The 27,927-nt window shown below is 36.6% G+C and overlaps 1 protein-coding gene and 1 pseudogene across 2 annotated transcripts in view; one reads left to right on the forward strand and one right to left on the reverse strand.

Annotated features, from left to right (window-relative positions):
- Positions 1-14,611: 14,611 nt before the first annotated feature.
- Positions 14,612-15,240, reverse strand: LOC309863798 (translationally-controlled tumor protein pseudogene; annotated as a pseudogene). The gene has a single exon. The product of its transcript is annotated as a translationally-controlled tumor protein pseudogene (transcript).
- Positions 15,241-18,059: 2,819 nt separating this feature from the next.
- The window catches only part of TACR3 (tachykinin receptor 3), an 86,920-nt gene continuing 77,052 nt past the window's right edge, over positions 18,060-27,927 (forward strand). The window contains exon 1 of the mRNA XM_082728997.1: positions 18,060-18,715. Coding sequence (XP_082585123.1) covers positions 18,168-18,715 — 548 coding nt within the window. The 5' untranslated portion in view covers positions 18,060-18,167. The remainder of the gene's footprint in view (positions 18,716-27,927) is intronic.

Consider the following 27,927-nt stretch of genomic DNA (forward strand, 5'->3'; position numbering starts at 1 on the left):
GCCAGGTAGCTCCTCCATAGCTTCCTCAATGATGGGCAAGTGATTACAGGTAACATAAGCAAATAATATTACTACATATATGAGACATACTATACTGTATATATCACACTTAATTTATCTTATATATTTATATAACCATAAAACATTTTTACATATTTTAAATGTACCTACATATCATTTTGTATATGTGAGTTTGTGATAAATAGGAAATAGTCTCATGGAAGAGAAAAAAATCATTTTATTCTATCACAGATATACTTAAAAAAGCAATATACACTAATATTAATGGATATGTCTGCTAAGACATAGTCTCATATGAAAGCCAAATTACTTTAAGCCACATTATCCCTGTTGCCATTGCATAAATGTTATCTCTGGAAATTGCAAGACAGACAAAAATCTCTCATATGTAAGATGTGACCTGTTGAACTGTGAAATAATCTCATATTTAAGGGCTTCTGTCAAAGTGGCTATTATTAATCAAACTTTTTTTGTTATTATGGTATTCAAGGCACAATAGGTATCTCAATTTTTTAATGTTTGCCATCTTTGGTACCAAACTCAGAGTGATGATTGCTGACTTTAACAAAATTTTAATTCTCCACAGTAATAACAAAAATTCTCCTGCAACATATAGTTAGAAGAGATCTAAAATTTCCATTTTATGCACTATGAAGGATAAATAAAATGAGGGAAGGGAGAAGGAGATCGGATAAAAGGGGGAAAAGAGGAAAAGGAAAGGTAAAGAGTGAAAGAAAAGTGAAGTTCAGGAAAGAACCTGAAGCAGTCAACATTCAGAGTCCATTAACAGGGAGAAGGTATACATAAAAATACTCAAGCGCTTGCTCTCTGCCTTCAGCTCAGGTCATGATCTCAGGGTCCTGGGATCGAGCCCCGCATCGGGCTCTCTGCTTGGCAGGGAGCCTGCTTCCTCCTCTCTCTCTCTCTCTGCCTGCCTCTCTGCCTACTTGTGATCTCTGCCTGCCAAGTGAATAAAGTCTTTAAAAAAAAATGTCTACTCAGGACGCCTGGGTGGCTCAGTTGGTTGGGCAGCTGCCTTCGGCTCAGGTCATGATCCCAGCTTCCTGGGATCGAGTCCCACCTCGGGCTCCTTGCTCAGCAGGGAGCCTGCTTCTCCCTCTGCCTCTGTCTGCCATTCTGTCTGCCTGTGTTCGCTCTCTCCCCCTCTCTCTCTCCGATAAATAAATAAAATCTTTAAAAAAAAAAATACTCAAGCACTTAAGTGTACAAATGTTGTTTGCCAAAATACCTCACACATATGCATATACATATATTACTCTTGCTGTGATGACAGAATTCTTTAGAAAAGAGACTACTTTTAAAAGTTAATATCCTTCCAAAAAAACCCTGAACATCCTTCATTTCCATATATTAGATGGTATTATAATAATGTCATTGTCAAATATTACAGATATCATAGAATACATGTGTCTCTTCATTTTTGGGTACCCCCATTAAATTTAGTAATTATGAGATCATAAACTTCTTTTTTTTAATTATGTTATGTTAGTCACCACACAGTATATCATTAGTTTTTGTTGTAGTGTTCCATGATTCATTGTCTGCGTATAACCATGCAATCTGGGCCCTCCTTAATACTTATTATATTTCAATATCCCCAATAGTTTCTAGCTAATAGTAGTCTTCAACAAATGTTTTTAAATAAAAAAATAAACATATGACATAACAATTCTCTTGCAAAACTCATTTTCTAACCTATTGTATGAGTTACAAAAAGAATTTTAATAAACCATTCCCTTATGAGACCAAATTGATTTTAATAATTTTAGAATCAAGTATTTATTCACTTTTTTCCTCATATCATAAGGGTCTGTGTGTGAAACAGTAATGACAATGGAGCTATCTTTTAGAAGGTATCAATATTACATCTTTTTGTTTTCCTTTAGCACTGCGTAATGAAATAATATTTAAAATACTCCATTTGGGGGGAATAAGCAGACTACGACTTGGAAATTTATATTTATTTTTAAAAATGTATATTTTTCTACTTCAAAACAGAGACATTGTTGTAGCATTTGTAAAAAATGAGTGTATGTTGTTCCATAACCTTGACAAAATGAGACTATTCATTTTTCTATTATTCAGAATAAATATTATAGGTATTAAATATTTACATTTATTGTAAATCCCAAACATATGTCATTTAGCCAGTAGATTCTTCAAGATGTATCTCTAGTATGGACTTTTAAAAAATATCACAACCGTGCCACCATCATGCATAGTAAAATGAATATTTATTTAATTAGATAATATTAATAAACATCCAGGCCTTATCCACATCAATTGTCTCAAACATGACTTAATTTATCCAAACCAAGATTCAAACAAGACTACACATTGCACATGGTTGTTATGCTTCTAAAGTTTCTCTTATTGTTTGTTAGTTATTTCATTCCCCTCCTCTCAACCACCTCTTTTATTCACCTGAATTGTTGGAGAACTGAAATGACCAAAAGACACATGAAAAGATGTTCTGCATCACTCAAAATCAGGGAAATACAAGTAAAAACTACAATGAGATATCACCTCACACATGTCAGAATGGCTAAAATCAACAACACAAGAAAGAGCAAGAGTTGGCAAGGATGTGGAGAAAGGGGAAACCTCTTACACTGTTGATAGGAATGCAAATTAGAGCAGCCACTCTGGCAAACAGTATGGTGATTCCTCAAAAACTTAAAAACAGAACTACCCTAGGATCCAGAAATGTAATCTATAAACTCTGGGCCTGCCTAGATCTACTCAAAATGCAGCCATGGCTTCTTTTAGTCTCTAATGTTCCTGTTAACAAAAAAGCAAATACTGTAAGCTTCTAACTCAGTAGAACACATAGTTTTTCTCTGCCAATCAGTGTATTTCTTGATAACTGCCCCATGACAACCCATTTCATGTGTCCAAGATACCACTTTCCAGGAAACATTGAGAGTATCTACTGGTTGGTTCCAACCCCCATCTGAATTTGGATGGATTGTCTTGGTGGGCATCAACTTGGCCCACTTTGATTATCCCCTCCTCAATCCACAACATTTTCCATAATATAGCACCCTTTGAGATTCCTTTTATATTCCAACTATCTCTGTGTCCTTTTCTAGATATATTGCTGGTTCATTAGCTATTGCCCTATAAATGTTAAAAATCTATATCACATTATCAACCAGTTACCGTACAATGCTTTCCAGATTGTTAACCTTCCACTCTTGAGGCATCTGTAAGCCATGTTGCATTTTTAGCACCTTCAGATAACTGATCATTGGGAGGGGCCCATTTAGCCAGAATGTTAAGTAATTCCTCAGAAGACCCACAGAATAGCATCTGTGTGTTCATTTATGCAGTTGGTGCCCTCAGTGGTTTTTCCTGTTGCATTTTCTTGAGTATTTCCAAAACCCAAGAATATTTCCACTTACACTTGCTGAGGAAGTTCTCTATACAATTACCTTCCTGCTGGGATGATGGTCTGATAAAACACAGACCAAAATAGATATTTCAGGCCTCAAAATAACTGCACGCCATTCAACAATAGAAGTTTAAATTAAAACCCAAGAGGTACTTAGCAATTGTTAACTGAGTGTGGCAGTACACTGAGGACCAGTGTCCACCAATACTAATATAGTTTTTTCTTACCCCAAGACATTTTTCCTATATAAAAGCAAATGACTTCTCAACTGCCGGTGACTCAATTGTTCTACCTCTAGTATTTGGATTAAGTGATCTCTACAGTCCCTCTAAGGTAAGAGACTTTTGAATACTTCAATTTTTCTCTCCCTTGATTTTATTTCTTCATCCATCCAAGGAAATTATTCCTGCAGATCAAGTAACCACTTTCCTCTAAGTCAGGGGGAGAACAGCTGGGTCTATAAACTTTTGTCTGAAGAGTCAGTTCTATAAATAACCTGCATTTTTCATAACTTTGCTCTCTAAGATTTCAGAAACAGTCTTAATTACAGCTCAGTAGGTAATACTTTTTATCATCAACAAATTTCAGTAATCACTGCAAAGACTAAAATGAGAAATTTCCCATTTTAAAGTGATTTATTCAGGCATTTTTCCCACCAAAATTATTATACCTGATTTCTGCTAATGCAATAAACTAGGGGGAAAAAGTCAGTAAATCTATTAGCCCAGTATTTCTAGAGAAATATTTTTTTTAAAGATTTTGAGATAGGAAAGGGAAGTATAGCATTAAGATGCTTTATCACAGATTTTCACCAATTAAAAATCGGTGTGATAGGCAGGGCATGCACACACACACAATAATCATTACTGTGTAATTTATAACTTTGTTTTACTATACTAATATATTATGCAGATTTTGAAATATATACCAATAGCATAAAACAGTTAAAGGGTATGGCGACTAACATAACATAATAAAAAACTATTTAAAAAAGAATAAAGATAATATATATCTTTATTATATATATTATATATATATCCCCCCACATCTTAACGAATCTGCTCTAGCACTCCATGCAGTATACGCACCTCACTTGGAGACCAATGGTATAAGTAAGAGATGCTAGGGTTAAAACAACTTATATTCATTTAGATGAAATAATGCCTCCCTTTTTATTGCTTTATAAATGTTGTTATTTCTAGAGAGTTTTAAATGTTATTTTTCTTAATATTTTCAATTTTCACACTGCTTTTTTTTATATAAACTTAATATATTTTCAAAATCCTATAAGAATTTTGAAACTAAATCCTATAAGAATTTTGAAACTAAAGATTAAACTACCTTGGAAATTTTTCTTTGTCATAGAAAACAATAAAAATAATAAGATTATGAGGTTTGTTTCCAAAATATAGGCATACCTCAGATATACTGTGGGTTCGGTTTCATATCACCACAAGAAATCGAGTATCACACTAAGAGGAGTCAAATACATTTCCTTAGGTGGCTTCCTAGTGTAAATAAAAGTTATAGAAGTCATATTTACACTATACTGTAGCATTTTAAGTAAGTGTGCAATAGTATTATGTCTTGAAAATATTTTATTCTTAAAAATATGCTAGCCATCATTACAACAAGTTGTAATCATTTTGTTGGTGGGGGTCTTGCTTCAATGTTGATAGCTGCTGACTGATCAGGGTAGTGGTTGCTGAAGGCTGGAATGGCTGTGGCAATTTCCTAAAATAAGAAAACAATGAAGTTTGCTGCACCAACTGCCTCTTACTTTCCCAAATAATTTCTCTGTAGCATGCAATGCTGTTTGATAGCATTTTACCTACAGTAGAATTTCTTTCAAAATTGGAGTCAATATTCTCAAACTCTGCCACTGCTTTGTCAACTAAGTTTATATAATATTCTAAATTCTTTGTTGTCATTTCAACAATTTTCACAGTATCACAGAAGTAAAATCCATCTCAAGAAACTACTTTTTTTGCTCATTCATAAGAAGCAACTCCTCTGCTAAAGCGTCATAAAATTGCAGTAATTCAGTAACATCTTCAGGTTCTACTTATAAATCTGGCTCTCTTGATATTTTCATCACATAATCAGTTACTTCCTCCACTGAAGTCTTGAACCCTTCAAAATCACCAATGAAAAATGAGATTAAATTCTTCCAAACTCCAGTTCATGTTAATATTTTGACTTCTTCCCATGAATCACAAACTTTGTTAACAGTGTGTAGAATGGTGAATCCTTCCTAGAAGGTTTTCAATTTACTTCACGAAAATCCATCTGAGGAATCACTATCTACAGCAGCTTACTCCATGGATGAAGAAGTCGTTTCAGTGCTTAAGTCTTACGGAAGAAATAACATAGCAACATTATCAACAATATAACAATAGCAGCATTATCAACAACAGCCAAACTATGGAGAGAGCCCAAATATCCATCAACTGATAAATGGGTAAAGATGTGGTATATACATAAAATGGAATATTATTCAGCCATCAAAAGAATGAAATCTTGCCATTTGCAACAATGGGGGTGGAGCTAGAGGATATTATGTTAAGCAAAATAAATGAGTCAGTGAAAGACAAATACTATAAAATTTCACTCATGTAGAATTTAAGAAACAAAACATATGAATATATGGGAAGGAGAAAAAAAAGAGAGGGTGGGAAACAAACCATAAGAGACTCTGTAAGACAAAGGACAAACTGAGAGTTGATGGAGGGAGGTGGGTGGATCATGGGTATGAAGGAGGGCATTTGTTATGATGAGCACTGGGTGTTAAATATAAGTGATAAATCATTAATTCTAACCCTTATACTATATGTTAACTAACTAGAATCTAAATAAAATTTGGGGGAAAAAAAGAGAAATGACAATGATCTGAACTTGTCAATGCAAATACAAAATCTTTTTTTTTTTTAAGATTTTATTTATTTATTTGACAGAGAGAGATCACAAGTAGATGGAGAGGCAGGCAGAGAGAGAGAGAGAGGGAAGCAGGCTCCCTGCTGAGCAGAGAGCCCGATGCGGGACTCAATCCCAGGACCTTGAGATCATGACCTGAGCCGAAGGCAGCAGCTTAACCCACTGAGCCACCCAGGCGCCCCTGCAAATACAAAATCTTTAGATGTTTCTCCAAACCTTTTCCGCAAGTGGATTGGTTCTGATTTATTCTGTAGTCTCTTTTGCAAAAAATTTCTGGGGAGGTCTGTCTACCTGTCAGATAGAACATTTTGACTCATGAGTGAATTCTCCTTCTACAACAAGGATAACATTAATAAATAGAAGAAAACCCCTAACAAACAGATGTGAAGAGAGACTTGAACTTGGAATTTAAATAAAATTGTAAGAATATTAAAAAAAAACCTATCAAATAAAATACCCTCATGGATGCTTTGTTTCTATGAGAAATTGATAAGAACAATTTCATTCAAAATATTTATCCAGTATGGTAATATAAATTAAATATAACCTGAAACATAAATATACATGTAATATAAATATATAATATATAATATAAATATAATGTAAATATAAATGAAATATAAATATAAATGTAAAATATGTTCCTCTTCGCTTTCCCTTTATTTTGTTGACATTTAGGGAATGCTGATTTTTTTTTTCATTTCACCCTGCATATTTTACATTCTGTGTGATAATTTGACATAAGAAACCATATTAGTCTCTTTCAATTACTTCTCAACTAAGTTGAGACCAAAGAGTGGTTGATAAAGACTGTGGGATTTACTTTTGAACCATATGGATTTGAATGCTGGTCCTGTCAGTTAAGTTTCAAATTACTTCTCTGTTACTTTCCTTAACATAGAGATGTTAACAATTATGCCACTACATTTCTGTATACATGTCTATAGTTTATCTTTGAACAATGTAGGGCTTAAGGGGACTGACTCCCTACACAGTCAAAAATCCAAACTTTTGACTCCCTCAAAACTTAACTATTAATAGCCCATGGTCTACCAGAAGCCTTACCAATAACAAAAGCAGACAATTAACACATATTTTTTATGTTACCATACACTGCATTTAATAAAATGTTAAGAAACTAATAAGGAAAACACATTTACAGTACTGTACCATATTTATAAAAAAAAACTGCATGCACTTCAAACCTTTGTTGTTCAAGAGTCAACTGTACTATAATGTCTTATAGATGTACATGAAAGACTTTTATTCAGGAAAAATAAGTAGTTAACATTTTAAAAAGTCAGCGTATATGGGGAAAAAGGATCAGGAACATTTTTCAAAATATATACAATTTAGTTACAAGAACACTATCAAAATGTACAATCAATTCTGGGGGAAAGACTTTGGACTACTGAAGCAAGCCAGTCAATATGATTGGAGGCAGCCTCTGCAGATATTAAAAAGGCACCAACATGGGGCACACTTGGCCAGTCTGCTAAGTGTCTGACTCTTAATTTCAGCTCAGGTCCTGATCATAGAGTTGTAAGACCTAGCCCCACATTGGGCTCTGTGGTAGGTGTGGAGCCTGCTTAGGATTCTCTCTCTCCCTCTCCCTCTGCACCTGAACCCTCTCTCAAAAAAAAAAAAAAAAAAAAAAAAAAAAAAAAGCACCATCTTCCCAGTAATAGAGTTATCATTCCCTTCCCTCATTTGACAATTCTATGCAAACTAGCACCTATAGGTACGTCAAGTATGGAGTGTTATATTTTTAATTGTTGGGATACTGAGGAACTCCAAGTGTATCCAGGAAAGATGATAAAGTTTCCTAAGAAGAAAAAAGGAAAATACCCATGTTTCAACCAAGTAGGAAGCAGATCAATATTGTAAAATTTAGGACAACCATTTCTGCACAAACCTGTTCTCTCCCAACTGTAGACAGCCATGGAAGTAGTGAGGTTGCTAATAACTTGTTTGTACAGGTTGTGTGAGGGAAGTACTATGCAATACTATTAATATCACTTCAAATTAATTACAGAAGGAGAATTTTCATATCCATGACCAAATATACTTTATGTGAATGGAGATTATATACTGAGATCCTATGGCTTCATCTTTATCATTAATATCTTAAATGTACATAATATGTTAATGCAATAATGCAATATATATAATTTGTGCACAAATATACATATATTGATGCTTTCTTTTCAGCTCTTGACTAGCAGCTATTAATCAGTCAGTTTATAATGGTACAAAGATTAGAAGGTAATTTGTACCTCCCGAGTATTAGGTATATTTGATTTTTTAATCTAAACCAGATTTAGATTAAACCACATAAAATGCTGATTTGATTATAGATTATGTTCTTAGAAATCTTAGACCACTAAGAACATTTTGGGATAAATATATACCCATAAAATTTTGTGCATTCTTATGAGCAAATTTTACCTATTTTCTCTTTAATTTCCATTCCTATAGAGTTTATGCAGTGATTGTATTTGAAATGAAAAATTATCCTAAGCAAAATGAAGCATACATAAATAAAGATATCAACTTCTCCTGTACATACTAATTTCTGATTCCTCCTTTAAATGGTAGTAAACAAATGTGTAGCACAGAAATTATATAGCAATCATGGAATCCTATAATTGTACTGATTAACTTTGATTTAATTAACAGATAGGAGTTCTCCAAGGAGCTTTTATTTTGAAAGCTAAAAAAAGCTGAATTATCCAACTACCCCCCACTCACACACACATTTAGCAGTTTTTAATTTAGAGTAATAGGTACTTTAATGAGTTTTGAAAGATTAATTCTCTTAATTATGTCACCTGTATCTTTTGAATCAACATGGGAAGTGCCAGTGTTTGCAGATAACCAACAGATGTCTGACCTACCAGCCCTGTGTATTTGAGTAGAACTCTTTCTCCTCTTAGACAAAAAAAAAAAAATCTTGATGTTATTTGAATTCTTTTAATGATTTTGTATGAATATGTTTTTGTTCCTTTGAAAATTGTCTCCAAATTACTTGAGGGTATAAAAGCACATAACAAAACTACCATCACTCTATAATTCTATGGAATTATATTATGCATGCCCTTCATTTTTCAAAAACTCCAATAAATATGTATAGTAAATAAAGAAAGAAAGAGGTAGGATGAAAAAAAGGAAGGGGAGAAATAATTTACATTTTCAGGTAATGCACTTCTCATTTTCTTGTTTAGCATAATCCCAGTGAGAAGAGGAGATGAGAGAAATGAATCTTCATTTCAGGCATTCTCACCTCTCATTGCATGAAAGTTCTGCACAAATAAGTGTGATTCTAGTGTTTGTTTTATTTTATTAAAAGGTGTTGTTGGGGCACCTGGGTGGCTCAGTCGTTAAGCGTCTGCCATTGGCTCAGGTCATGATCCCAGCGTCGTGGGCTTGAGCCCCACATCGGGTTATCTGTTTGGCGGGAAGCCTGTTTCTCCCTCTCCCACTCCCCCTGCTTGTGTTCCCTCTCTCGCTGTGTCTCTGTCAAATGAACAAATAAAATATTTAAAAAAAAAAAAAAAGGATCTTGTTTATTTGACAGAGAGAAAGAGACAGCCAGAGAGGGAACACAAGCTGGGAGAGTGAGAGAGGGAGAAGCAGACTCTCCACTGAGTAGGGAGCCTCGCTCCACTGGGTGCCAGAACGTTGGCATCATGACCTGAGCCGAAAGCAGACACTTAACAACTGAGTGACCCAGGCACCCAGATTCTAGTGTTTAAAATTTGCATTTTATACCATCCAGACTCTGAATACAATCTAATGCTTTATCTTGTGCTAAACTGAACCAGCAATACGTTCCAGTTTGAAGACTAGCTATTTTCCTTAGGAAATATGGTTTGTGCACATATCATACTTGACTTGATTCTTTCGTATAAACCTTGATTGTGCCATGATGAATCCTTCTGAATTCTTAGTTCTTTGTTCTTTTTAGGAACTGTCTCCTGTTTTAGGTAAAATTTACATAACAGAAAATCCACCATTTTAATCATTTTAAAGTATACAGTTCAATAACTTTTAGTACATACTTATAGGTGATATTGAGGATTTTCAAGGGCAAATTTGATAGTGTGATTTTCTCTTGTATACAGATTGTAGTAGCTACTCCTCCTATAATCTGTGCTGTGTTGTGCACACATATGTTTAGAAACATTGGTATGGAGGACACTGATCACCTCAAAGTCATCACTGTGGCTCATACGCAACTCTGGTCCATGGCTCTAGTCTTAACTGATAGCTACTCCAGTCTGCATTTGTTGGCTGGGTTTTAGTTGCAAAGAGATTATTTCTTTATTCGCTTGCTTGTTGTTGGTTGGCTTGTTGGAGTATTGTTTGTATTCTACAAAACTCTCACCGGTGTTATAATATCTGAGTCCCTGCATGTTTGAAAATATCTTTCTGTTTTCTTTATATTTGAAAAAAAGCTACTCAATGGGATAATTTTCTTAAAACACGTTTTTCTTTCCTGAAGAATTTTTAAGAATTCCTTAACACTCTTCCAGCAAGTAATGTGTAAAATTTCAAGACCAAATTGATCTGTTAAACTTAAAGGTGATTTAACTGTCTTTGTCTGTTACATGTAATATTGTGTCCTTATCTATGAGTCAAGGGATCTTGTACCTTCACTTGAACATGTCTTGACTTGATTCTTTCGTATAAACCTTGATTGTGACATGATGAATCCTTCTGAATTCTTAGTTCTTTGTTCTTTTTAGGAACTGTCTCCTGTTTTAGGTAAAATTTACATAACAGAAAATCCACCATTTTAATCATTTTAAAGTATACAATTCAATAACTTTTAGTACATTCACAGTGTTGTGTAACTGTCCCCTCTATCTAATTTTAGAACATTTAAAACATGCTCTTCAAATGATAGGATAGAAGTCCATTTTTCAAGATACTAGGATACAGGTTTTGGACATGCCAAAATTATTTTATGTTTACACCTTTTACTTTTTTAATTTCATAAACATAACTCCAAATACATCCTTATACATAAATTTTTGTCTGATTTTCTGATTACTTCCTTAGATCAAATTACTAGGAATGAAATTACTGGACTTGAAGAGTGAGATTATTATGAAGATTATTGATATAATTACTTTATATCATATATTTTTCCACTCCTGTAATAATTCATACACTACATTGAGGGCTATTGTTTTAAAAACACTTAGTATTTTGACAGGGATAGGGTTTCATGGTATCTTTACTCATATTCTCTTTATTCATTGCTTCCAAACCAGCACTTGATTCACAAAATCTATATACAACAGATGAGCTATCAGTCTCCCATTAAAAACCTTCCTTAATTATTATCTTCAATATTCTGTCCCTCCATACCCCACCCCAGGTGTATTTAGTTCTAAACTCCCAGTACCTGTGAGTAGGACCTTATTTGGAAATAGTCTTTGCTCACATAATCAAGTTAAGATGATATACTGGTTTGGGGCTGACCCTAATGCAAGACTATCTCATTATAAGAAGAAGTTAATTTGGACACAGAGAAGGTAATATAAAGACACACAGGAAGAACGTCGGGTGATGATGGGGACAGAATTAGGATGATGCATCTAGAAGCCCAGGAACACCAAAGATTACCAGCAACCAAAAGAAACTAGGAGGGAGGCATGGGAGAGATTCTCCCTCAGAGTCTCCAGAAAGAACCAACCTTGCCCACATCCTGATTTTAGGTTTCTAGCCCCCCAAACTGTGAAAAAATAAATTTCTGTTGTTTTAAGCCAGTTTGTTGTAATTTGTTTTGATAACCTTAGGAAACTGATATAAATGTCAAATGCTAATGCTACAGAGAGGTCAAGGAAATTAAGGGCAGAAAGTGACAGTTCAATTTAACATGCAGGCAATTGATAGGACAGTGCATTGACAGAAGAGTACTAAATATTTAATACTTCGGAATATTATTGTAGTGAGGAAGTGAAAATGATGATCTTAGATATTTTGTTAAAGAAGAACATGTGGGAATAGAAAGAGAGAGAGAAAAGTGGTAACAAAAAGGGAATGTGGTCAGCAAAGAGCTTTTTTATTTTATTTTTTTTTTTTTAAGATTTTACTTATTTATTTGACAGACAGAGATCACAAGTAGGCAGAGAAGCAGGCAGAGGGAGAGGAGGAAGCCGGCTCCCCACCAAACAGAGAGCCCATTGCGATGAGGGGCTCCATTCCATGACCCCGAGATCATGACCTGAGCCAAAGGCAGAGGCTTTAACCCACTGAGCCACCAAGGCGCAAAGAGCTATTTTAATGTAGATTACTAGATGTGTTTCAATCTTAAAGGAAAAAAAGAGAGAGATGCTGAAGAGAATGAGAGAAGGGGAGTTGTTTAAAGAGGTAGCCACAAATAAAAGAATGTGTTTTAGAAGATAAACCACTTCCATCAAGATGATAACAAATGATTAAAAAATAGGCAAAATGCACAGAAATGTGAAATTCATGGTTGATGTTCTTTTTTTTTTTTAAAGATTGTATTTATTTATCTATCTATTTATTTATTTAGAGAGCAGGAGGATGGGCAGAAGAAGGAAAGAGAGCATCTCGAGCAGACTCTGTGCTAAGCACCCAGTACAGGCAGGGCTCTGTCTCACAACCCTGAGATCATGACCTGAACCAAAATCAAGTGTTGGTCACTTAACAAACCAAGCCACCCAGACATTCCAACTTGGCTGGTGTTCTGAATTTTTTTCAGATGAATTGGAGATAACTTGCTTAGCAGGAGAAAGATGATGAAGAAAGAAGAAAGTTGAAGGAAATTTGGAATTTGGGGAAATGAAAACTGATAGATCCACATGAAAAGGGTGTCTGGCAAAAAGCAAGTATTTTCAAGGAGCACCCGTCTACACAAGTGACTGAAGTTGTATCGATTGTTGATTGTTGATTGATTGCCAGCAATACTTAGTAGCCTGGTTTTGTGGAAATGACCCAATATAACTGCAAAGCACCATGATGAAATAACAAAGGATAAAAGTGCAAAGCAAGAGTCTAAGTGTGGACTGTCTGATTTGAAATTCATAAGAAAAAAAAAAATCTCAACACAGGGGGAACACTGAACATACTGAAACCAAACTGTCAAAGAGAATTTTGTTGTCAGAGAAATCTGGAATCTTGACAAAATTTTTCTGAAAATAATTCCTCCACTAGCCAGCACCAATACCTGAAATTCTACCTTATTATTTTTAAGAGGACTGCTAAAATAAAAATACAAGTGTGAAATATGCCATATGGTTTCCTTGAGTTTTAAGAGAGAGAGGAGAAAAAAAAAAAAAAAAGGAGGAGAAAAGAGAAGGGGAAAGCATGTCATCAGTATCCATTCTATTATTGTAAGTTGTTAGCAAATTACTGGGGCATATTACCAATATGTATTCTAAGCAAAATATGGAGAACCAATTAAACCTGAGAGAAATGTGATCTATTATACAAATAAAATAGATAAACATTTCTTGGTCATTAGGAATAAATGACAAACATTCACATAAAGGATCATTATTTTTATTAACATTTATGTAGTCAAACCAAGATTTAATCACTATTATGTAAAACCTATTAACATCTCCTATGATACCATACTTGGCTTATTTCCAACAGCCTCATGCATTTGCAAAGGTTTTAAATGTGCTCAAACACATTCCCAAGGGTTTTTTCCTTACTGTATCATTCTCTTCATATTCTTTTGGTAATCTTTTTGAGTTAATTATTACTTTCATTTGAACATGATGAAATGTGTAAGGAGTCACTTCAAACATTGACACCACTATGAGCATAGTCTTTCCCTTTACTTGAACTCAGAATTAAGAATTTTGGTTCTTAGGGTTTTTTGTTTGTTTGTTTGTTTGTTTGTTTTTTCCTGGTCCAGTCCCAGAAGAAGTTTTCACTGTAGAAGTTATTTGCAGGCAGTCTTATGCTTTCTAACAGTAGTCTACAATCAGGCCCTAGCTTCTTTAGGACACTGCACAGGATCAATTTAAATTATGTATTAGGCTAAGAGGCATTCTCTCAAATGAGTTTAAATGCATTTTATCTTTAGACCACCTACATGATATGTAAATATATATATATTTTTAAATATATTATATATATATGTATATATATGTATATATATATGTATATATATGTATATATATATGTATATATATGTATATATATATATGACTTAAACACAATGCCTCTGCTCCAAATAAATCAAGGTCAAAATAAATGAAGAGCTCAAGATAACTTCAGGTCCATTTGTCTAAGTCCTTGCGTTGTATGGATGAAAAGCAGCAGCCAGTTAGGACAACAGGTGATGCATTCAAAGCAATAGCCAAGTTCGTAAACATTTTTCCATTTCTAAACCATCCTTAGAGAAAATCATACATGGAGTCACACCATTCACACAGGAGTCCAGCAGAACAACCATGCCATCTGGATTTATGTCTTCCCCAGTAAAGAACTGGTAATTTTTGAAAGTAGCTAGAATGTGCCTGATTTGTTCCTCAGTTCCTGTCATAAAAGATTTTACTCTTTCTGGCCTCTGTTCTTTAAGTTTGCCTTTGATTTCATATAATCTTTGATGTACTTCTTGTAGGCGCCCTTTGTGAAGCTGGTTTCCTGCAAGTGATGGTTCATGACAATAGCAACATTAGTGATTACTATGCTTCCAGTACCTTTGCCCTCCGGGACTTCAGTGGAAGTATTTCCATCATCAGTAAATCATCAGTGTTACCCTCTGTCCTCCTGATCATCTTCCCCTCTACTTCCAGGCACAACTCATCTCTGATCTCCCAAATCTTGTAGACATTGGAGAACATCTTATCATGGCTGAAGAAGTCCTGGTAGCTGATCATGAGGGCAACAGGAGAAAGACCACTAAGGAGCTAATTTAGCCAGAGCCTAGAGCTCTGAGCTAGTGGTGCAGCCTGAGCAGCGCTGGCAGGGAGGAGGAAGTGAACAGAAAAGCCACACTCCCATATTTTAAATGTAAGAGTATAGGATCCTTCTCTAAGAATCACCTTCTGGTATGTTACCATTACCTCTGCCCGTCCTCCTTTTCTCGGGAGTCCAAGGCTAAGACTTTGGAGTTCTTAGAGTAATAGAGAGAGGAATTACAAAACCAGCAGAGTGAACTTGGATGAGGCAAGATTTGGATTCTGAGGCTACAATGAGCAGATTACTCATCAAATTCTCTTAGGAAGAAGTCTAAGGAAGTTTCGTTCTTAGCCATTATCTTCTAAACCTTCCCATGTTTCAAAGCATAATCTTCTGATAAGTCTATTTTTTGGCACTTCATTTCATCCTTACAAAGAAATTTTTGTGTAGAGTTGACACATAATATTACATTAATTTCAAGTGTGCAACTTAGTGATTCCACAACTCTATGTATTATGCTATGGTCACCACAATTGGGGCTACCATCTGTCACCATATTTCCTATTACAATACCAGTAACTACATTCCCTATGGTATACCTTTCATACCTGTGTGACTTACTCATTACATAACTGGAAGCCTTTATCTCCCATTCCCTTTCACCCATTTTGCCCATCCTCCCTTTTCCCCACTCATAAACAACAACTTGCTCCTTATATTTATGGTTCTGTTTCTGCCCTTTTGTTGGTTTGTTTTGTTTTTTAGAGTCCACATATAAGTGAAATCATATCATGTTTGTCTTCCTCTGACTTATTTCACTTACTATAATATGCTCTAGGTCCATCTATGTAGACACAAATGGCAAGATCTCATTTTTTATGGCTGAATAATATTCCACTGTATATATGTGTGTGCGTGTGTGTGTATGTGTATGTATATAATATATTACATTATATATTATATTATATTATATATGTTATATCTTCTTTATCCAATCTTCTACCAATGGATATTTTGGTTCCTTCCATATCTTGGTATTGTAAATAAAGCTGCAATAAATGGAAGGGTGCATATATCTTTTCCTTACAAAGAAATTCTTTAAGAGATGTTTACAGAATCCAGAATCCGGTGAACACAATATCCTCCTGTTCTGTTGCACATTCCCAGTTGTACTTTCATATTCCACCATCCATAATACTTGCTCTAATGTCAAAAATAAAAAATAAAATAAAGAATAAAATTTTAAAAAAATAATGTCAAAATACTGCTAGACTGCAGGCTCAGTGAGAACAGGGTTCATATCTGGTTTATGTCTGTAGTTTCACTGCTCCATCCCTAATACTTAACACAGCTCCTAGAAGGAAATATATTTCAGTACTAATGGGAGGAACAACTGAAACAATGAATGAACAATAAATCCTCTATTAGGATACACAGAGATTCTCTCTGTGGAAGGCAGATCTAAAAGGAAAGCCATGACTTGGATCCTTCTCTTCCTCTGAAAGAAAAGAAGTCACTCGTTACACCCTTTTCACTGGGGGCCTGGGTGGCTCACTAGGTTGAGCATCTGCCTTTGGCTCCAGTCGATAGAGTCCTGCATTGGGTTCCCTGCTCAGTGGGGAATCTGCCTCTCCCTCTGCCCACACCTCTACCCCACTCTCTCCCCCTTTTAAAAATAAATTTTAAATTTAAAAAAATATTTAAATAAACCACTTTCATTGTAAGTACTTCCAATTATTCATATTATCCATATTATCATATATATGATAATGATAGAAATATATATATACACACACATACGTATATGTATGTGTGTGTGTGTGTGTATATATATATATATATATATATATATATATATATATATATAATTTCCACTCAGGGAAAAATCTGCATCTCGGGTTTCTGATTTACCCTCAGTGTATTATGACATTCCAAGGTGAGCAGAATCCTTCAGAAGAAACCATAGTCTCCGTCCGGAGGAAGGCAAAGGAGACTGATTTCTGTTGACAGAGATTACAAGAGGACAAATGGGTAGACCCTGGAAGTGGGAGAGGAGAAGGGGTCTGAGAAGTAAGAACAGACACACAAGCAGAAAGTGAAGCGAAATTCCCAAGGCCAGTGACACCTACCAAAGTGTGCGTCTAGCTGTACCCACAGCCTGCAGCAGGTACACCCACACACGCTCTTGGCAAATCTCCTGGGGTCGTGCCTCCGCTTTAGGGGTGAGTGGTTTAAATGGGTTTAAAAAGGAAATGTCTGAGAGCAGGGACCTCAGCAAAATATCTTGAAGTTAAAAGAGGAAAAAACAACCTTGCCCAGATTTTATTGCAACTATGAAAGTGCGGCTTTTCTTGAGCGTCTCAACCTGCCACGCTCCGGCTGGGTGGATACAAGTAGCGAGCGAATGAATGAAATGCTAAGAGAGGGAAGGAGCGCAATCGTGGCCCACGAAGGGGTTCGTCAGCTCCGCGGCCCCCACAACGTCACCAGAGCAGGGGATTGAACGAGACTATAAAGCCCGCTGCCGCGCCTGAACCCCAGTTCTCCAGCCAGTGCCCGGGAGCTAGCGCAGGGGCAACCCCGGACGTCCCCGCTGGTGAGGGCTCTTAACACCGCCCTTCCCTCGCATCTCATCCATCTGCCTGCTCCAGTCGCAAAGTCCTCGGAGAGAAAGTGACTCCCCTGCTACCCATCACCTGCTGGCTCAAAGCATCTCATAACCAGCAAGGACAGCGGTAGCTTCTCTACCTTGCTTCCAGGCGGGGCTGAGGTCCGCCCATTAGCAAAGGGACCAGGCGGGGCTGAGGTCCGACCGTTAGGAAAAGCAGAGAAGAACTTCGAGGGAGTCGGCTCCGGCTAGCTGGCGGCGGTGAGTGGGGAGGTCCGGGGCTGCAGACTTGCGGCGATGGGCTCTCTCTCCGCAGCCGCGAACTGGACCGACGGTGCGGGCACCGCCAGCGCGAACGCCGGGAACCTGAGTGCGGCGCTCGCCGCAGGAGTGGCGGCAGGGGCGACTGAGACTGAGTGGCTGCACCTGCTAGTCCAAGCCGGCAACCTCTCCGCCTCCTCCTCCGAGCCGAGACTGCCCGCAGCCTCCCCGGAGCCTACGCAGCCCCGAGCCAACCTCACCAACCAGTTCGTGCAGCCGTCCTGGCGCATCGCCCTCTGGTCCCTGGCATATGGCGTGGTGGTGGCCGTGGCGGTCTTCGGGAATCTTATCGTCATCTGGATCATCCTGGCCCACAAGCGCATGAGGACTGTCACCAACTACTTCCTCGTGAACCTGGCTTTCTCTGACGCCTCCATGGCTGCCTTCAACACCTTAGTCAACTTCATCTATGCGCTTCACAGCGAGTGGTACTTCGGTGCCAACTACTGTCGCTTCCAGAACTTCTTTCCTATCACGGCAGTGTTCGCCAGCATCTACTCTATGACGGCCATTGCGGTGGACAGGTGAGGAGAGAATAGGAAGGAGGGGAGGAAAGGGGGGAGAGAAGATCTGAGCAGTGGGATAAGTTCACCAAGTGACATGGTGACAAGATGGATTTGATAAAAGGAAAGGGCCTGGAAAGAGTTCTTGGAGAAAGGAGGTCACTAACCCATAGATCCTCATCCAACTGGCTGAACCAGTTTCAGCTTCTATGGCCTCCCCCACTCTCCACAACCCTTGGTCCCATTAAGGGCATCTAGAGGGATTGAGAAGACCAATGAGGGAGATGGGGAAAATGCATCATTCCCAGTAGGACAAACTCAGCTAGAAACAATACTAGCAGGTTTTCCCAAATGGCCTCAAACAATTGCTGCAAAATTTATGTTCTCTGTAAAACTATGTTTTGGTCTTCCTTCTGTTAATCACTGTTCTGTCAGAGAAATGGACAATGAGTCACCACCCCCCACCTTTTCTCCTCTCTCTGGTCTGCTGGTCTTCATCCCCACCCACCCTATTCCCTATTCTTGTTGCAAGGCCAATACTGGCTTGTCCTCCCAGTCATGGAACACCCATTAGAGGTAACAATGCCCCTCCAAAAGACCGTTGTATGCTGAAGTTGGGTTAGATTTCACTTTTAATAATCTAAGTAGGCTATGAGCTGGGTACACCTTGTTCCTGGAAGATTACATACAGCCAATGTTTCGGATGATAGAGGGAAGACCCTAAATAACAAAGGGTTTAAAAATGAGAACTACCATTTTATAGCTATTTAAGATAATTTTTAAGAATGTTCCTGCATATATAGTGGGGATTCTGAAATTCTTAAGCAATTAAAAGAAGCCTGATAGACCTCCAATATTTGTTCCCATATTTAAGTTTTTAAAATTTCTCTTGCACCTACTTTCTCCCATTGAACATTATGAAATATGCATACTTGTATTAAGACAGTGGAAACCCCCCACTTATAATTGAAAGCTGATTCACTTTAATCAATATTATTCTAAAAACCAACAACACTGGTTCATTCATCTCTGTTCTGTGACCTGCAGGCAGCTGCATAGGGGAAAGGAGGGAGAATGTAATCTTAAATTCAAGTCTCAATGTTCTTTTTTAAAATATTTTATTTATTTACTTGACAGATCACAAGTAGGCAGAGAGGCAGGCAGAAAGAGAGAGGGGAGGAATCAGGCTCCCTGCTGAGCAGAGAGCCCTGATGTGGGGTTTGATCCCAGGACCCTGAGATCATGATCTGAGCCGAAGGCAGAGGCTTTAACCCACTGAGCCACCCAGGCAACACTCAAGTCTCAATGTTCTTAACCATGAAAAGAAAAGAGCACTTTTTTCAGTATTAACAAAATAAAATGAGACATAATATTCTTACTACATTAAGACACCATTAAGAAATAAAATAAGAAAAAACAAGTTCTTTCTGTAAATCCATCCTCTGTATTTACTATTTTGAAATAGCACAGAGATATTGAAAACATAAATCTGTAAGGACTACAGTCACATGCTAGACTCAAAGGATTAAGTTGAAGGATCAGTGGTTAGTAGCCACTAACTAGGATAAATAAGCACAAAATCACATTTTTAAAAAGGCTCTGAAACTGTTAATCTTGTATCTAACCCCTTCACTTTTGTAGGGACAGCAGTGAGTACAAAGAAGGAACAAAATCAACTCCAACTGAGGAATAGAGGAAACTGCCTCTAATCTTGCTCCAAGATAGAAACAAATGTTCCTTTAGTTTGAGCATCTTCCTTTTTTTTTTTGTTTCCTTTTCTTTTTTTTTTTTTTTTTATTACTTGTAAACATGTGATTTTTTAAATGGGACCAGCAGGGGAATTAGCATATCATGTTATAAAATTCTCACAGCTTCTTGAAATAGTAATAATTCCTTATAAGATTTAATGAAAATTTAGTGTGTGTGAAATTGGTTTTTCAATTCTGATGAGCGAAAAGGGTTATTTTTCCAGTTATTTTCTGCCAACAGTTAGACAAAATCTGAAGTGGTCTTGGAGTTATTTTAATTGATACAGTAAAACTTGACTCAATATTTAACCCAGATGATAAATGGGATGAGGTTAGCCTACAAGTATTTGTTCTCTCTCTGCTTTATTTACAAGAGTAACTAAAACTATGTTTAGGGAAATATTACCTCTAGGAAATTTACTGTGAATCTTTGGCTCTTTCTATAATTTATAGTTGTCATTCAAAGATTTGAAAATGTCCCATTTTGGGAAGCCTGGGTGGCTCAGTCAGTTAAGCTGCTGCCTTCGGCTCAGGGCATGATTCCAGGGTCCTGGGCTCAAGTCCCACACCGGTCTTCTTTGCTTGGCAGGGAGGCAAGGAGACTGCTTCTCTCTCCACCTCTGCCTGCCTCTCTGTCTGCTTGTGTACTTAGTCTCTCTTTCTCTCTCACTCTCTAATAAATAAATAAAATCTTAAAAAAAATTTTAAAAATGACCCATTATATCTACTAAAATTACTGCTGTAGTGAGCTGTGAACATTCTGTTAAAATTATGGGGCAAAGTCTTATAAAATTAATTAGGGGCACGTAGTGAAAGCAATATGTATATATACACTAATTGAATGGGTGAAACATACGATCATCATAGCATAAGATATAATCCCAAGTGGCTCTTCTATAACTAGCAGAACTCTGGTAGATACCAAGGTTACATTCACGGTAATGGGAAAAACTATGTTGAAAATGAGTTTGCAGCATATTTAACAGACCTAGTGTAAAGACAAAATCTTAAAACATAACACATTTAGCACACTAATTAGAAGATACAGTACTAATATAAAAAGAACAAAAAACATAAACTTCTGTTTAGAAAAAAAAATGTCTAACAAGTATAAAATTATGGGCTGCTTACATTCCATATCTCCATTTCTTCACCTGCTGTTTGTTCCTCAAGCTACTCAAATCTGAATTTGTCTCCCAACACCTTCTCTGAAGATAAGTTGTGAAACCCTGTAGGCATTTCAATATTCCTTGATTTTTCAGTAGCATTTCTACCAGGTGCCTCAATGCTTCTTGCCTTCTAAATTTCCATGTACCCATGGTCTGTCTTCCATGCTTATATTTCTCATTCTCTGCCTCTTTGTAGTGGTTAAATACATAGGTTCCTGAATGCTAAATCCCTGGCCTGAGTTTGTCCTAACTTTGTTCTCTCTCCCCAAGTAAGTTCATGGCCTTATTTTTCACTTTTGAATAAAGAACTCCCATTTTTTTTCTGTCATCTAATTGGTTTTCTTCTGGGTTGTAAAGATACATAATAATCTATGCAATTATAGGCAAATATAAATGAATGAAAAATTAAGACTGGAGAAAATACAAACAAAATTACAGTGAAGTTATAGCATAGATATTCCCAAAGTTAGAGTTCTAATCATTAATGAAAGTTGAACTTCAGATATATCTGTGACTCTTGATATACCTGCAAAAAAATACAATTAGTAATAGAGTATACACTGTCCATAAAAGCAATATGTACACATTCTTTAAGAGGTAAGGAATTTCTAGTATTGAGTTTTAAGAATTTTTTCATATGGGTAATAGTGGGGTTACTGTCCTCAAACACAACTGTCACAAATGCAAAAGCTGGTCTCCGACAGGTGTTTGTTAAGTGTTCTTCTGGGAGAGCTAAAGGCAGGTGCCAAAGCAGCATTCAGTGAATGAAGTCCTCAGGGTACCAATTCTCTAGTTGAACAGTTTCCAGATGTTCAGGTTTGATGCATTGAAGAAACTACAAGAAGGAATAAAGTACATTTCCCCCAGGAGTATTTTTCTCACCTAAACTTTGGATATAGCTTGAGAAGCAGATAACTCAAAGTTGTGAAGTTAGGGCTAAAGCTCTCCAAATCATCTTCCTTCCAGCTCCCAATCTCTGATCCTTATCTATCCTCTATACCAGTCTTTTATTCCAATGTATTATTTCACTCATTCATTTTGAGAGTTGCATATGCACAGTGCAAAAATAAAAAGTATAAATGTAAGAAAGTTAAATTTATGTATGCTTATCCTACTCCCCAAATATAGCCAACCTATGATCTTCATATTCACATTTCAACTCTCATCTGTGATATATTTATAAAATCTCACATATATGTATGATATATATACACACATACTTTGGTGCATAGTACTTTATATACATGCATAAACACAGATGTCCTTCTTTTAATTACTATAGTGTCACATTATTGTCATTTTTAATTTAATAAACTGTTCTTAAACTTTTATTGAAAAAATTATAAATATTGGATATTATTTACTGTAACTCAAGTGACCCAATCTCAAGTGACCCAAGCACTCCTATCTTCCTTTGAGTCCCTGAATATATGGTGCTTTATTTTTGCCACAAAGTCTTTGAACACAGTTTACCATTTCAAATTCCCTTCTGCCATCTCCTCATTAGTTACATTTACTTACTCTTCTTTTAAATAATAGCTAAAATGTCACATTCACCAGGAAACCTTCCATGAGCCTCCCAATTTAATTAGATGTCTCTTTATAGACATCTCAGCACATGGTAGTCATGGCAGCTTTCATATATTAAATTTCATATTTATTTTTAAGAATATTTGATTAATAATTTCCTCTAATAGACTTGTAAACACCATGAAGACAGGTTCAATTTTGACCTTAGTGCTTTTTGTATCCTTACGTTTATGACAGTGGTTTGCACACGGTAAGCACAGAATCCAGACTGCTGAATAAATGAATCATAAGAGTAATTAAACAAATGAAAATCAAAGTTCATTCAATCTCATTATAAAGGAGATTCAACTCCATCTATTAAAATTGGCAGAGATTGGTAGGTATATAATGAACAGGGCATTTTTTTACATATAGTTTTAGATTGAGCCATATGCAATTGTCATTTTTTACAGTTTTTTTTTTATTGTATTGATTTATTTGGGAGGGCCAGGAGCACAGAGGGAGAGGCATACTCCCCACTGAGCAGGGGTGGGATGGGGAGATTAGAAGTGATGAAGAGGACTACTGATGAACTATTATCAGACCTCACTAGGGACTCTGAAATCACTGGAGACTGGCAAGAGGTGGTTTGCAAGTAAAGGTTACTAAGAAAATATGGATATTTATGTTAATGTTACCATATTTATACATGTGTGCCTGGCAGCTCCAGAGGACTGATGTTATATGCAAACATGTGACTTTTAAATCTCATTTTGGTCTCATAGGTGCCTCATCATTTATTTGATCATTTTGGGGAGGGTGGATTTTTAATGTTTCTAGTTCTTTGAATTTTGGTTTGAAAAATATCCTTGAGGGTCACCTAATGCAGCTCAGTCGGTTAAAGGTCTGACTCTTGATTTCAGCTCAGATCATGATGTTAGAGTCCTGAGGCTGAGCCCTGTGATGGGTTCCTACTTAGGATTTTCTTTCTCCCTCTCTCTCTGCCCCTCCCCTGCTCTCTCCTCTGCAGCCCCCGCCCTCTAAAAAAGAAAGAAAGAAAGAAAGAAAGAAAGAAAGAAAGAAAGAAAGAAAGAAAGAAAAAAAGAGGGAGAGAAAAGAAAAGATATCCTGAATATATTGGCAAATTGAACTTCTGAACGATTTTGACAAAATATATCCAACTGTTAGGCTAAACCATATAAAATATTGACATTTTAAACTATAAAAAATGGAGGGATGCCTGGATGACTCAGTCGGTTAAGCATCTGCCTTCAGCTCAGGTCATGATCTTGGTGTCCTGGGATTGAACCCCACATCCGGCTCCCTAGGGAAAAAAAAAAAAGAAAAAGTAGTGTCATCACATTGGTAGAGAGCATGACAGTTTCTCTGGAGAAGGAAGCCATGTCTTTCTCCAGACTGTTGTTTGGGGCCTGTTATATCTGAATCTGCGAACTCCTAAGTTACAAACTTTAACCTCTGCTGAAATTTTTGTGATGTCTATTTGTGTTGAAAGAGAATTTAGGGGGTACCTGGGTGGCTCAGTGGGTTAAAGCCTCTGCCTTCAGCTCAGGTCATGATCCCAGAGTCCTGGGATCGAGCCTCGCATAGGGCTCTCTGCTCAGCAGGGAGCCTGCCTCCCCCACTACCCGGAACCCCGCCTGCCTCTCTGTCTACTTGTGATCTGTCAAATAAATAAATAAATAAATATCTTTAAAAAAAGAAATGTTTAAAAAAAAAAAAGAAAGAATAAATGAAACAAGATGGGATTGGGAGGGAGACAAAGCATAAGTGACTTAATCTCACAAAACAAACTGAGGGTTGGTGGGGGTTATGGACATTGGGGAGGGTATGTGCTATGGTGAGTGCTGTGAAGTGTGTAAACCTGGCAATTCACATACCTGCACCCAAGGGGATAAAAATATATTATATGTTTATAAAAAAGGAAAAAAAAGAGAATTTAGAAGAATGATCTTGTTCCTAATCTTTGTTCCATTAGCAATTTCTTAATGACCAACATTCCTTCATCTTCTACTTGCAAATATCTCTCCTTGGGGCTCAGCCATAAATGTTATATCCAGGATGGGGAATTGTCCATACCTCCTCTTCCCCATGCCTCATCACTCTGAGCATAAATCATTTTTATTGAGGCTTGCTCACTCGTACATTAAATAAATGCTGCAAAATAGACAATTGGGGTTTGCAGCCCTACCATTTCATTAGACACGGTCAGAGTGTGAATCCCATTTTAAATTCAGCAGGTTCTCTAACACATGGGGGATTTTTAGACTATGGATTTAACAATCTGATATAATTCTATATGTGCAACAAGGTTGATTTGCTCTGAATGGTGAGACTTTGGGGAATTTTGTTTTGTGCTTTTTAAATTATCTACTTCTTTTATATGAAATGAATTATTAATTAATTAAAATTCTATAGATAGTGGCAAAGGCCACACACCAATGTGAATGTACATAATGCCTGAACTGTGCACTTAAAAATAGTTAAAATGGTAAATTTTATGTATATTTTACCACAGTACAAATTTTTAAAATATTAATAAAGTAAATATTTTTTAAAGAATCAATAGTGACTTAGATGTATGCCAAAGAGCTGGGACTCCAAAACAGAACAACTTGAATAAACTTTGTATAGACATTCTTGTGGTAGATGTCTTATGGTAACATTTTAAAACACATTTTCTAGGCTAAATTCAAATTTATGAAGAAATCTCTGGCAAGAGAGTACTGTTAACATTATAATACATTATTTTATAGGCTCTGAAATCTTTTTCCCAGGAGTTGCATAATAGTATCTCAGATGTGTGGGATAATATAAAAGCCTGGCTAAAGGTACAAGGATAAACTTAGTTTGGTATGTGATACAGATTTTTAAATATTTGCTTAAATCCCCCATTTTGAGCTTTCATTATCACTTACGAGATTTTCTTTTCTTCCTGTCTGCCCAAGTATCAAGCTTATTTAAAATTCTCTTTTATGCACACCTATAATTATAGGAAATATGTATTTGATTGTTTGGGGGGGGAGAGACATTTTATTTTATCATTTTATTTTATTTTGTTTTGTTTTATTTTAAAACATTAAAAAATTTAATTAAAAAATGTTTAAATTCCAGCACAGTTTACAAGCAGTGTTATATTAGTTTCAGGTGTATAGTGTAGTGACTCAGCACTTCCATACAACACCCAGAGCTCATCATGACAAGTGCACTCCTTAATCCCCATTGCCTCTTTCACCCATCTCCTGACACATCCTCCTAGATAGTATTATTTTAAACCCACATTTAAGATCATAGACTAAATAGTAAAAGAATAGGAAGGAATGGGAAAATGGATTGAGGGAATTCAAAAATCATTAAACAAGACTGATTATATCACTAACCAAGAGTGGTCCTAGTTTTATCCTGGAGCTGGTTTATACTGATGAGGGAATCAACTACACACATTTCTTCCCAACTCTGCATTTAGTGATGTTATTTTGGTAGCCTGAAATCATGGTAAGAGTTTACACCACGAAAATCTGCAAACACTAGAAATCAGAAGTTTTGTTTTCTGTTTGATTTTTTTTTTTTTCCTGGAGTGTCTATAGTTAAACATTTACCAGCACACAATTCATTATACTTGTAGTCACTTAACACGTATTTCATGAGTACCTTCTAAGTACTAAACATTGTATAGGTATGGTACAATTGGGATAAACAATGTAGATATGGCTCATACATTAAACGATACCAATTAATATCTAGCCGAACCCCTCAGCTGTATTCCAGAATCTTAAATCCAACAACTTATTCTACATTACCATTGAGATGTCTAACAAGCATCTCAGACTTTACTGAGATTGAGGTATCTCCAGACTTTACTGAGTTCCTGACTTTCCTCCAAAGTTGCTCCTCCTGCAGTCTTCTGAGGTCAAAATCTGAGCCTCAGGTCAAAACTCTTAGACATATTCTTTTTTTTAAAGATTTTATTTATTTATTTGACAGATGGAGATCACAAGTAGGCAGAGAAACAGGCAGAGAGAGAGGAGGAAGCAGGCTCCCTGCTGAGCAGAAAGCCCGATGCGGGGCTCGATCCCAGGACCCTGGGATCATGACCTGAGCCAAAGGCAGAGGCTTTAACCCACTGAGCCACGCAGGCGTCCCACTCTTAGACATATTCTTAACTCATCTCTTCTTTCATATTCTATATCCAATCCATCAACAAATCTAACACCCCTATTTTCAGAATACGTGTAAAATCTAATCACTTCTTAAGATGTCTACTGTTGTCTCCCTAGTCTTGGTCAATTCATTTCTCTCCTGTTTTCCTACTCCTACTCTTGCTTCTTTTTGGTTCGTTCTAAAAGAAACCACCAGAGTGATCCTGTTAATAATGAATCTGATCATTTTCCCCTGAGCAAAGTATCCAATAGTTCTCCAGTTCTCTCAGGATAGAAATCAAAGTTTTTTTGTTTTTTTTTAAAGATTTTATTTATTTATTTGACAGAGAGAGAGATCACAAGTAGGCAGAGAGGCAGGCAGAGAGAGAAGGAAGTGGGCTCCCTGCTGAGCAGAGTGCCCAATGCGGGACTTGATCCCAGGACCCTGAGATCATGACCTGAGCCGAAGGCAGCGGCTTAACCCACTGAGCCACCCAGGCACCCGAAATCAAAGTTTTTATAATGGTCTACAAGAATTTGTAGTAACTGGTCCTTTGTTACTCTCTATTCTTATCTACTGCTACTCACCACTCCACCACTCTGCTCCACCATCATTAGTCTACTCTGTTTCAGCCATATACTAGTCATAT

Source organism: Mustela nivalis (genome assembly GCF_964662115.1).
Source record: "Mustela nivalis genome assembly, chromosome: 4".
Lineage (NCBI taxonomy): Eukaryota > Metazoa > Chordata > Mammalia > Carnivora > Mustelidae > Mustela > Mustela nivalis.